Here is a 14114-nt window from a genome sequence, read left to right as displayed (position 1 = left end):
AAAAGAAAATTTCTTCAAACATTTTTTTGAGAGGATTAATATTCAACAGCATAGTGAATTGCTCTAAGAGAAAACAAAAATTTTAAGTTCATTAGAACACATTCATTCTGTGTCAAAAACCTATGATGTGTCAACTATTTAATCACAATCCAAATTTAGAGCTGAATCCAGCTTGAATGTTGTGTCCATACTTGCCCCAACCGTTCAGGGTTCAACCTCTGCGGTCGTATAAAGCTACGCCCTGCGGAGCATCTGGTTCTAGTTTCCAGAAAATAACTTGTGTTTAAAGTGTATGGATCTCTTTGAAATTGTACTACAAGGTTCCATACACTACAATTGAAAGCCTGGGATCGAGTTTTGGGGTAATTTCTCCAAGGGGGGATTCCAAAAAAAAGGGGGGGTTCAATTCTCTCAAAATTTCTCAAATTTCAAATTTTTGAAAGTTTCAAGAAGAAATCTTAAATTGCACAGTATTGCGCAATAGATTTGTAAGATCTTGACATTTGTTTTGTGTCAGAAACCTATATTATGTCAAAAACTGATCACAATCCAAATTCAGAGTATCAAGCTTGACTGTTGTGTCCATACTTGCCCCAACTGTGGAGCATCTGGTTGGCTTATATATCTGAAACTAAAGCATATTGAACAATGGGTAAAAATGTTCATCTGGTTAAGATCTATCTGTCCTGTTTCAGGTGAATCAAACAACCTGTTGTTGGGTTGCTGCCCCTGAATTGGTAATTATAAGGAAAATTTTGCAGTTTTGGGGTATTATCTTGAATATTATTATAGATAGAAATAAACTGTTAACAGCAATAATGCTCAGCAAAATAAGATCTACATATAGGTCAACATGACCAAAATGATCAATTGACCTCTTAAAGAAGATATTGCCCTTTAAAGTAAATTTTTTCATAATTTTTCATTAATTTTTGTAATCTTTTACAAAAGTCTTTTGAAACTGAAGCAAGAGTATAACGATTGCATTATTTCATGTATCAATTGTATATAGAAATATCAGGTGAGAGACACAGGCTCCTTGGAGCCTCTAGTTTGTTTTTTTGTCCAAATTCTCTTTCAGATTTCCTTTACCAAAGCATGGACTTTGTCTTTGTTTTATTAGGGGATTTCTTGTTTTGTATCTACAACTCCTCCTTATTCCCTTATCAATTAAAATTTCCTCTCAATCTTAACTATATAATGCCATTGTTCACCTATTTTATTTTATTTCACATCTATTTTTGGGGTTTCCCTTAACAAATATATAAACTTTCAAGGACCAGACGGTATCTTTTTTAGCTCACCTGGCCAGAAGGGCCAAGTGAGCTTTTCCCATCACTTGGCGGCCGTCGTCGTCGTAAACTTTTACAAAAATCTTCTCCTCTGAAACTACTGGGCCAAATTAAACCAAACTTGGCCACAATCATCATTGGGGTATCTAGTTTAAAAAATGTGTGGCGTGACCCCGCCAACCAACCAAGATGGCGGCCGTGGCTAAAAATAGAACAAATGTGGGTAAAATGCAGTTTTTGGCTTTTAACTCAAAAACCAAAGCATTTAGAGCAAATCTGACATGGGGTAAAATTGTTTATGAGGTCAAAATCTATCTGCCCTACAATTTTCAGATGAATCGGACAACCCGTTGTTGGGTTGCTGCCTCTGAATTGGTAATTTTAAGGAAATTTTGCTGTTTTTTGTTTATTATTAGCTCACCTGGCCTGAAGGGCCAAGTGAGCTTTTCTCATTACTTGGCGTCCGTCGTCGTCTGTCGTCCTGCGTCCGTTGTCGTTAACTTTTACAAAAATCTTCTCCTCTGAAACTACTAGACCAAATTAAACCAAAGTTGGCCACAATCTTCATTCAGGTATCTAGTTTAAAAATTGTGTCCGGTGACCGGGCCAACCAACCAAGATGGCTGTCATGGCTAAAAATAGAACATAGGGTTAAAATGCAGTTTTGGCTTATCACTCAAAAACCAAAGCATTTAGAGCAAATCTGACATGTAGTAAAATTGTTTATCAGGTCAAGATCTATCTGCCCTGAAATTTTGAGATGAATCGGACAACCCGTTGGTAGGTTGCTGCCCCTGAATTGGTAATTTTAAGGAAATTTTGCTGTTTTTGGTTATTATCTTGAATATTATTATAGATATAGATAAACTGTAAACAGCAAAAATGTTCAACAAAGTAAGATCTACAAATAAGTCAACATGACCAAAATGTTCTTTTGACCCCTTTAGGAATTATTGCCCTTTATAGTCAATTTTCAGATTTTTAACCATTTTTCGTAAATCTTAGTTCTCTTTTACAAAAATCTTCTCCTCTGAAACTAATGGGCCAAATTAAACCAAACTTGCCCACAATCATCATTCAGGTATCTAGTTTAAAAATTGTGTCCGGTGACCTGGCCAACCAACCAAGATGGCCACCATGGCTAAAAATAGAACATAGGGGTAAAATGCAGTTTTTGGCTTATTACTCAAAAACTAAAGCATTTAGAGCAGATCTGACGTGTGGTATGTTTATCAGGTCAAGATCTATCTGCAACAACAAAAGAGAGTTTTTAACGACCTCAGCTGGCTATACAACCCTTGCACAATCAACTGAATTTTGCAGAAATCATTAATAGGATAGATTGCCCTTATATGATAATTTTTTATTACCTTTTTGTTTTTTTGGCAAAGGGGGAGTGGGGGGGTTGCGCAACAACAACACAACTTCACAACTTTCTCATTACTTTGCATTTCTTGTTAGATAAAATTGAGAATGGAAATGGGGAATGTGTCAAAGAGACAACAACCCGACCAAATAAAAAACAACAGCAGAGGGTCACCAACAGGTCTTCAATGTAGCGAGAAATTCCCGCACCCGGAGGCGTCCTTCAGCTGGCCCCTAAACAAATATATACTAGTCCAGTGATAATGAACGCCATACTAATTTCCAAATTGTACACAAGAAACTAAAATTAAAATAATGCAAGACTAACAAAGGCCAGAGGTTCCTGACTTGGGACAGGCGCAAAAATGCGGCGGGGTTAAACATGTTTGTGAGATCTCAACCCTCCCCCTATACCTCTAACCAATGTAGAAAAGTAAATGCATAACAATACGCACATTAAAATTCAGTTCAAGAGAAGTCCGAGTCTGATGTCAGAAGATGTAACCAAAGAAAATAAACAAAATGACAATAATACATAAATAACAACAGACTACTAGATAAATTTTACAAAATTCTCCCCTGAAACAACTGTCAAATTCAATGGCGGATCCAGAACTTTTCCTAATTGGGGGCCTGCTGAATGACCTAATGGGGGGGGGCTCCAGTCATGCTTCAATGATTCCCTATATAATCAACCAAATTTTTCTCACGAAAGGGGGGGCCCAGGCCCCCCCAGGGCCCCCCTCTGGATCCGCCTATGAAATTTAAACAAACTTGGTTTAAATCACCACTAGGATATCCAGGGACCACTGTGTATGATGACCCTGCCCGCCCACATGGCTGAAATTAAACATAGGTTTCAAACACACTTTTTAGTATTATATCTCTGAAAATAAATGACAGTACAACAGTTGCATTAATCATGCATCAATTTTAAATAAAAATATCAGGTGAGCGACACAGGGTCCAAGACACAGGGTCCTTGGACCCTCTAGTCTTGAATATTATTATAGATAGAGATAAACTGTAAACAGCAAAAATGTTCAGCAAAGTAAGATTTACAAATAAGTCAACATGGCCCAAATGGTCAGTTGACCCCTTTAGGAGTTATTGCCCTTTATAGTCACTTTTTAACCATTTTTTGTAAATCTTAGTTATCTATTACAAAAATCTTCTCCTCTGAACCTACTTGGCCAAAGTAATCAAAACTTGGCGACAATCATCTTTGGGGTATCTAATTAAAAAAGGGTGTGGCGTGACCTGGCCAACCAACCAAGATGGCCGCCATGGCTAAAAATAGAACATAGGGGTGAAATGTAGATTTTGGCTTATATCTCTGAAACAAAAGCATTTAGAGCAAATCTGACATTTGGTAAAATTGTTTATCATGTTAAGACCTATCTGCCCTGAAATTTTCAGAGGGATCAGACAACCTGTTGTTGGGTTGCTGCCTCTGAATTGGTAATTTTAAGGAAATTTTGCAGATTTTGGTTATTATCTTGAATATTATTATAGATAGAGATAAACTGTTAACAGCAATAATGTTCAGCAAAATAAAATCTACAAATAAGTCAACATGACCAAAATTGCCAATTGACCCCTTAAGGAGTTATTGCCCTTTATAGTCAATTGTTAACAATTTTCATAAATGTTTGTAAATTTTTGTAAATTTTTACAAAATATTTTCCACTGTAATTACTGGGCCAAGTTCATTATAGATAGAGATAATTGTAGCAACAAGAATGTTCAGTAAAGAAAGATCTACAAACACATCACCATCACCAAAACACCACTTTGTCATGAATTTATCTGTGTCCATTGCTAATATGCACATAGACCAAGGTGAGCGACACAGGCTCTTGAGAGCCTCTAGTTTGAGTTTGCTAGCAGTATACCTTTAGTTTTGTTAAATATATCTTTCCACATTCACAGCTTGTGTAGATTGTATTAGAGTTTGTAATGTTGTATAGACCCTTGTTGTAAAAGAATGTATTTTGACCTTGATTTTTTTTTTATGGTTTTATGAATGCCCTCATTGATGAATATCACATATCTCCTGTTGTTCCTATTTGATCATAATAGCAGTTCAAAATTCTTTTAAAATTTACTAAAAAATCTGTATAAAAAAGTCATCTAGATAAAAAAAAAAGAAGAAAGAAAGCTGATTTTGGAGCTTGTTTTGCCTTGCATAATGTCTTACAATGAACAGTTGTTGTATTACAATTTTAAATCTCAACTGTTTAAATATTTCTATAGATTTAAGATTTTTTATACAACCACAAAAATTGAAAATTTTTTGGGTCGTATATTGGTATCACGTCATCGTCGTTGTCATCGTCCGAAGACATTTGGTTTTCGCACTATAACTTTAGTAAAAGTAAATAAAAATCTATGAAATTTAAACACAAGGTTTATGACCATAAAAGGAAGGTTGAGGTGGATTTTGGGTGTTTTGGTCCCAACAGTTTAGGAAAAAAGGGGCCTAAAAGGGCCCAAATAAGCATTTTTCTTGGTTTTCGCACAATAACATTAGTATAAGTAAACAGAAATCTATGAAATTTTAACATAAGGTCTATGACCACAAAAGGAAGGTTGGGATTGATTTTTGGGAGTTTTAGTCCCAACAGTGTAGGAATTAGTGGCCAAAAACAGGTCCAAAATAAGCATTTTCTTGGTTTTTGCACAATAACTTTAGTATAAGTTAATAGAAATCTATGAAATTTTAATACAAGGATTATGACCACAAAAGGAAGGTATGGAGTGATTTTTTGGAGTTTTGGTCCCAACAAATTAGGTGCCAAAAGGGTCCAAAATTAAACTTTGTTTGATTTCATCAAAAAATGAATTATTGGGGTTCTTTGATATGCCAAATCTAACCATGTATTCAGATTCTTAATTTTTGGTCCTGTTTTCAAATTGGTCTACATTAAGGTCCAAAGGGTCCAAAATTAAACTTAGCTTGATTTTAACAAAAATTGAATTCTTGGGGTTCTTTAATATGCTGAATCTAACCATGTACTTAGATTTTTGATTATGCGCCTAGTTTTCAAGTTGGTCCAAAAGTTTTTAAGATTAAGTTCTTAGACCCCATTCATTCTGTGTCAGAAACCTATATTGTGTCAACTATTTAATCACAATCCAAATTCAGAGCTGTATCAAGCTTAAATGTTGTGTCCATACTTGCCCCAACTGTTCAGGGTTCGACCACTGAGGTCGTATAAAGCTGCGCCCTGCGGAGCATCTGGTTCCATGTGTTATAATTAATTTGACTGTGATATAAATAAAGTGATATCAAAAGAAAAGTTAAAAGTTCTTTTAGCAAAAAAAAGTAGACCCCAGCATTATTTTAGATTGATTAACATAGAGTACATTTGTGACTTAAACTAATTTTATTACAAACCACAAAACAGACCTCTTGTGTGAATATTATTTTGGATGCATCTTGTGCCCTAGGTTCTAGATTATTTTTCCAAAATGTATGAGTCAAGATTTTTTGTAATTTTACCATTTACCGAATTTACTGTTACTTATTGATTAGAAAACCCTGATTTAAATATTCTTTTTTAAACCAAAATTGAAATATTTTTCAAATGTATGTAGTTAACTTTTGTGCTAAATTGAATTTAGGGCAAGTTTGACTCCAAATGGTACACCTCTTCATGTTTTATAAATGATACCTAGTCTTAATCTTTAAATATAAAGATTTGCATTAAAAAAATATGTTATTTAAGATGATATTCAGTCTTCAGATCTACTACTGTAGTTTCAGTTCTTTTCTTTTAAACCAACTTCAGGGATTGAGGAACAATTACATTTCATGGGTTGGCACTATTCTGCATAAAACCTAAAGAAAATGTAAACAGTTAAATTTGTGGTTTACCTTTACCCATGAATTATTAAAAATTGGATTCACACGAATAAACTAGAGTATATATTATATATTTCATTTGAAAATTTGTATAATATCAAATATTGTATCATTTTAGAGATGTAAAAAAAGACAAAGAGAATATTAATTCCTTGGAGGAAAACAAAGCCGCACTGAACAATAGTATGAAAAAGATGAATATTTCAGATGATTCAATGAAAAGTAATACTGACAATGAAGAAGTCCTAGCAACAGAGTATGTACCTGGGGATATGGATGAAGTCAATAAAACTTTAATTAACAACCTCAGTTCAACTCACATGAAATTTGAAGCTGTTAAAACTGTACATATACATGTACATAATAATAAAGAAAACCCAGCATGTAATTTAGAGGAGAATAGTGAGGAAAATGATAAAAATAGAAATGTTGAAAGAGAAGTTTCTGCTGAAGATAATCCATCACCAACTGGCCTAGATTCACAGCAGTATCCAAATCTTAATCTATCTGTTGGGAGTACAGGAAACAATAACATAGCTGATGATAAAATAGAGACATTACATAGACCAGGCATCGTTCCCCCCTCTTCTGGTGCAGACAGTTCTTTGCCAGAACATGACACAGGACAACCATCTCTCCCAGAACCTTGTATCACTGAACAGCAGTTAATGGTCAATCCTGAGAACACTACCACAGTAATCAATGGAAAAAATCTAGAGCAAGAACGAGCTGCATTGAGTGAGGATTTACGGAACCCACTCAATCTAGACAGTTACAGAGACATTCAGAATAGCATACCAGGAACAAGATCATCAGATAATAACAGGGGATTAGTGCAACAAATCAGTGGATTAGATGAAAGACAGTTCAGAATACAACATCCAGAAGACAGTCTTAGTACAAATGATAATGTGGAGAAAAACGTTGATCAAGACCATATGGCATTTCAAAGAGATATTGAACACCAACTAAGATTAGAAAGCTACAGGAATCTTCAGACAAGCTTTCCCAGTGAAGTTTCAGATTCACCAGAAACAACTCCCTTACATAATTCCATTGAAACAGATACAAAACACCTGTTTTAAATACAACTCTATGTAAAAATCATTTAGAAAAACACTGAGTTTATGCACAAAGGTAATACACAAGAATTAATTTGTATTTTCAAATACTTTTTTTGTACTGTGATGAAAAAGATTTGAAAGATCTCCTTGTAATGAAGTTTTACTTCATATGCATTGTAAACAATTTGTTAAAAGTAAAAACAGCAGTGGCGAATCCAGGGGTTATGGTCCCTTCTTTTCTTATGATCAATAGTCAATACTTCTAAATTGGGACATGTGTTTTTTTTCAACATCCAACAGTTTTATTGGTTTGTCTTATAAAGCATGACATGATTTATTGTTCAATGTTGTTTATTTGTTTTCAGTGTCTTTAAGTGCATTAGTTTTGACATTCACAATTTTGATGATGTATTTATAAAAAATAAATTATAGATGCTTATAAGTTTTCTTTATCATCAGGATGATATATTTTGTTTGTTAGAACATGTTTAAGTTTGAAACTAACAGATTACCATAATTTATGGTATAAACTTTCTTTTATTCATAGTTTTATTTTCTTATACCCAAATTCCTAATAAATGGTTTTATCGCACCGTGGGTAAATTATCACGTTTTGATTGGTTTAACAGGTCACGTGGTGACCCCCTATGAGACCGTAGGGTAAGTTAGTAAATTTCATAGGGGGTTCATGACACGCTAATGGTGACATCATTTATTAATGTTTTGTGTTTCATTGTTTATTTTTCAACAAAATGCAGCAGAAGAAGTCCAGCGTGCGATAAATTTGTTATACAGTTAACTACTGACCCCCTACGGATCCATAGAGGGTGAATAAAATCCATATAGGATTTGGCCTCCGGCCTCACCCCCTATGGATTTTACTAACCCTCTATGGATCTGTAGGGGGTCAGTAGCGAACCATATAACTTATAATATGGGTTTGCCTCTTTCTGTCTAATTGTGTGTTGGTTTTTGTCACATTTTATCTAGAACCACTATTTTGAACTTCCTGCTTTGCCATAGCTCATGTCAACACTTTTTAGTCTACACATTATGAGCATGAATGACTATTCATGACTATTTGTTTCATTTTTCTCAGTAATGATGAGTCACAGCTTTCTTAAGTTATTGAAACATGTAAAATGTAATTATTTTATATATAAATACAATGTGATACATTTTCTTATTGATAATTTATCAAAGTACATTTGAACCTCATTGTGTCGAGGTGGAAGGGACTGGACCAAAGTATTCGACTCATCAAAGGTTGAGTTTGCCGTCATAAATTTGGAATGCATGACATACGGTATGCGATTTGCCTAAACTACATGTAGATAATTTAAACAGTTTGCTTTTTTTATATGACAAGTTTTGATTGTGTATTCAATCTCCATTGTTGGTCCTTTATAATAATTATACACACAAGTACAGATACAAATCATGCACATATAAAATCAACTGTCAACATAAATATTCACAAATGTCACTCAATATAAATTATGAACCACTCACGGAACGATTTGGAAAGTGCTATAGCTTGCTATAGCAATACTTTCCAAAGGTATCTACCTCAAACTGGATTTGACAGACTATCAGATGAATTTATCTTTATCTTGAAAATGAGCATCACAAACACTACTTGGCGGATCTGCCATGCGCTGATGAGAAAATCAAAACAAATCTATGCAAAACAGTGTTTAATTCATGAATATTTCTTGAAGGAAAATTTTCCCGTACTATTTTTACAACATACTATAATTATTTTCGAAATCATGAAAATACATGTATCATAAAAACATTTTATTAGGCTAATGATATGGTATCACACAACACAAATATAGTTCAAATAAAGAAACAATTACAAGAATTTTCAAATTATCAATTCTAACCAGATGCATGGTGCAACTTTATACGACCGCAGAGGTCGACCCTGAACAGTTGGGGCAAGAATGGACACAACATTTAAGCTTGATACAGCTCTGAATTTGGATTGTGATTAAATAGTTGACACAACATAGGTTTCTGACACAGAATGAATGTGGTCTAAGAACTTAAACTTAAAAACTCAAAAATTTTAAATTAAACATTTACCTATTATGGTCCAATATCCAAAATCTAAATACATGGTTAGATTCAGCATATCATAGAACCTCAAGAATTCAATTTTTGATGAAATCAAATAATGTTCAATTTTAGACCCTTTAGACCTCAATGTGGACCAATTTAATAACTGGGCCCAAATATTAAAAATCTAAATACATGGTTAGATTCAGCATATTGAAGAACTTCATATATTCAATTTTTGTTGAAATCAAACAAACCCAAGAATTAAATTTTTGTTAAAATCAAACTCAGTTTAATTTTGGACCCTTTGGACCCTAATGTGGACCAATTTGAAAACAGGACCAAAAACTAAGAATCTAAATACACGGTTAGATTTGGCATATCAAAGGACCCCAATAATTCATTTTTTGATGAAATCCAACAAAGTTTAATTTTGGACCCTTTTGGCCCCTAATTCCTAAACTGTTGGGACCAAAACTCCCAAAATCAATCCCAACCTTTCTTTTGTAGTCATAAACCTTATGTTAAAATTTCATAGATTTCTATTTACTTATACTAAAGTTATTGTGCAAAAACCAAGAAAAATGCTTATTTGGGACCTTTTTTTGGCCCTTAATTCCTAAACTGTTGGGACCAAAACTTCCGAAATTAATCCCAACCTTCCTTTTATGCTCATAAACATTATGTTAAAATTTCATAGATTTCTGTTTACTTATACTAATTTAAAAGTTATTGTGCGAAAATCAAGAAAAATGCTTATTTGGGCCCTTTTTGGCACCTAATTCCTAAACTGTTGGGACCAAAACTCCCAAAATTAATCCCAACCTTCCTTTTATGCTCATAAACCTTGTGTTTAAATTTCATAAATTTCTATTTACTTTTAGTTATATCCAAAATCTAAATACAATTTATAACTAAAGTTATAGTGCAAAAACCAAATGTCTTCGGACGACGCCAACGTCATACCAATAGAATTTTTGAAATACTTAGGCTTTTCTATCTCAGGCATAGATTACCTTAGCTGTATTTGGCAAAACTGTTAGGAATTTTGGTCCTCTATGCTCTTCAACTTCGTACTTTATTTGGCATTTTTAACTTTTTGGGGATTAGAGCGTCACTGATGAGTCTTTTGTAGACGAAATGCGCGTCTGGCGTATATACAGAATTTATGATGAGTTTATATACGACCAAAAAATTTTCATACAATTAACCCTAAACTAGTAATTAAAAATCCTCCTCCTCAGTGTTACGATTAACAACTACAACTACATTTGTAAACAAATTGTTACAAGGATAATTAAGGCTTGTATTAAAAGCAACCGAGTCAGCTTCTACTTCTTAGAATAGCTCAGTGTATCAAGACAAGTGCTGTAGAAATACATCAAGGATGTTAGTTATACGTCCTTGTTTACATGATTAAATAAAAATTGTCCATGTTCTATCAAAATGACTTTCTTAGTGCTTAACAATGCAGTGGCGGATCCAGAACCTTTTTTTCCACACTTTATTCCTGGGGCAGAATGATTCTTTAAGATTGACCTAAAATTAACCATGTGTCATTCTAACACAGAGCAGGGACTCTTTGGTTTGCCTGAACCAAATTGTATGAAACTCTTATGCAATGCTTATAACCACAAAACACAGGTGATGTTAAAATTTTGGTGTAAATTATTCCTGCACATGCACACATGCAGTTGCTTACAGTAATAAGTGGCTTATCCGTGCTACAAAATCAGTGGTACTCTAGATAGTGGAGGAAAGAAGAAGGTGGCGTCACTTATACCAAGGATTTGTATAGTAAGATCTTACTATACAAATCTTTGCTTATAACCATTTTATACATAAAGATAGGAAAATTATAGAATTTGTTTTTATTAAAGCCTGCTATGACAGGACAAACCTCGACAAGGACAGGACCAAATAAACATGCTATTCACCTTTTAATTTTGAAAAGGAATTATGTCAGATTTAAAATATAATAAGATCTCATCTTTTAATACATCAATTTGAGAAAAAAATCTAGATTTTTTTTATTGCGAAAACGTGAAATGACCATAGTTCCTACTATAGTAATCCTGGCTGAAATTAGTAATAATAATTAAAAAAACACACATTAAGATTGAATGATTTAAAAGTTTTTAGAAAATAAAGGAAAAAAGCTAACTTGGGGAAAACGTTAGGTTTGCGAACGCCCACCGCATTATTTGAACTTTTTATTGGTATATTGTATTAAAGTTGTGGAAATATGGTCCTAGAAATATTGCAGTTGAGCATGAGAAACTTGGTAGATATTTCTGTGAAAGTCTATCCTTTTGGTTAGTACAACCAGAGACATATATATGTTAAAGTGAATTTGTATAATCAGTGATTATGTAGAATCCCTGAAATTTTCAGGGATTATGTAGAATCACTGACCAGTTTAGGGATTATATATAATCACTAAAATTTTCAGGGATTATGTATAATCACTAGAAAAAAAGTCAGGGATTATACATAATAACTGAAATGAAAAAAATAGTTTTACAGTGAGTTGCTTATAGGTGTTACTGTAAAAGTTTACCTATAGCTCAACCTGTTTTTAAAATTGACAACACAATAGGGACATTTAAATTGACCAGTTGGTATTGTTAGATTTAAATCTACCTTGATGCTACCTGTAAAAAAATTTATTCACCTAACCCAAAGTTTCAGCATGCTTTTTTCCTGAACTTTTTCTTACCTAGGATTATTCTATTAAAAAATTGATAGGGAAGAAAATAGTTTTGGTTTTCATTGTTTTAAATCCCTGATATATATAATTTATCAATTTTTTACCTAAAATTCTAAATCAGTAAAAGATTAAATTAAATATGTATTACTATGTTTGAAAATTAAACTGTTTTTACACACTAAATGCTTCTTTAAAATTCTAACCCTTATATATAGTATTGTCCAGCTGCCAGTGAAACAAGAAATAGCTGTTCAGGTGTTTACAGTTTAAATTTTCAGATGGATATGTTGTTCATTTCTTCACATGTCCCTTCAAGATTCTCATTTTGGATTATTATTTGCAATGTTTGAAATCTTTTGGTGTCATTGTGCATACAATATTGGATTTATTTTATTTGAATTCACTTCTTAGATTTTTTATAGCAATTTTGCTTCTTAAAATGTGATGTGTTTTTTTCAAGATTTTATTGTCACGAAGGACATCAAGGAGGAAATAATTCATTCAAACTGTTTTGTGGGGCTTACATATGATGTTGTACATGTAAAATTCGAAAATAAGTTTGGAGTATACCTTGCTGTGTTTTTTCTTTGAAATCTATTATAATATTAGTGGGACTTTTGTGCATAAAATGCTGTGTTTGCTCAAGGAAATTCAAATTTTCATATGATGGGATTTAGTTATGTTAAAGATTAAAAAATTTCAAAACTGGAATTCAAGTAGGAGATATAGTGTGAGTTCATCCAACATGTTTCTGTGGCTTTAAATGTGATTTTAAAAACATTCATTATTAATTTGGGATCTATTACAAACTTAAGATGATTTACCATTTAAATGGGATCTTGGAAATGAAATAAAATGTTGAATTAATGCAGTGGATATAGTCTAATCTAGTGATAAAGTGAAAAATGAAAGTAAAATATTCTTAAATATTCCTAACGTGGGGAAATGTTTTAAGTGAATGTGAAATTGGAAATAGTCATTATAAAATTCTGGATCAAATATTGTTTGATTTGGAAATTTATAATAGGAAATGAAATAAAATGTTTACTGTGGATATAGAAAAATCAAGTGATATATAGTAAAAATATAAATAAAATATTACAAAATATTTGTAAAGTGAGGATAACTATTTGGAATATAGTAATGGAAATGATAAAAAAAAAATTACAAGATTCTGAATTATGTATAGATTCTGCACCTGTTAAATTAGGATGTATATCATGGGAAGTTAATCAGAATTTATACTATGGATTTAGAAAAAAAATTTAGTGAAGTAGTGAAAAATGAATAAAATTGGGAATTATTTAAAAACTTTGGAATTCTAGATGAGATGTCAAATATCAGTGTAAAAAAATAAATGAAATTGTTTATTCAAATATGATTTTGATGTTTCATAAAGTGAGTGAAATATTACGACTGGATTATTTAGGGTATTAAACACTGCTAGTAGTGGCTATGCAAACATTAAGATGAAATGTAGTGCATTTTAGGCCATGCAATTTTAAATAAACTGCAAGAAAATAACATATATGATATAGTCATTCTTGTTTGGCTTGATAACTCCTAATATTTTGAATGACAGTAAAATAAAAATCTCTCAATAGAATAATCCTAGGTAAGAAAAAGTTCAGGAAAAAAGCATGCTGAAACTTTGGGTTAGGTGAATAAATTTTTTTACAGGTAGCATCAAGGTAGATTTAAATCTAACAATACCAACTGGTCAATTTAAATGTCCCTATTGTATTGTCAAT

At 32.6% G+C, this 14114-nt stretch overlaps 1 protein-coding gene across 1 annotated transcript in view; it reads left to right on the top strand.

Moving 5' to 3' along the window:
* Nucleotides 1-8026, top strand: part of LOC143064827 (uncharacterized) — an 87922-nt gene extending 79896 nt beyond the window's left edge. Inside the window, exon 6 of the mRNA XM_076237960.1 lies at nt 6644-8026. Coding sequence (XP_076094075.1) covers nt 6644-7610 — 967 coding nt within the window. The 3' untranslated portion in view covers nt 7611-8026. The remainder of the gene's footprint in view (nt 1-6643) is intronic.
* The last annotated feature ends 6088 nt before the right edge of the window (nt 8027-14114 follow it).

This window comes from Mytilus galloprovincialis, chromosome 2, assembly GCF_965363235.1.
Source record: "Mytilus galloprovincialis chromosome 2, xbMytGall1.hap1.1, whole genome shotgun sequence".
Lineage (NCBI taxonomy): Eukaryota > Metazoa > Mollusca > Bivalvia > Mytilida > Mytilidae > Mytilus > Mytilus galloprovincialis.
This window is presented reverse-complemented; position numbering and strand designations above follow the sequence as displayed.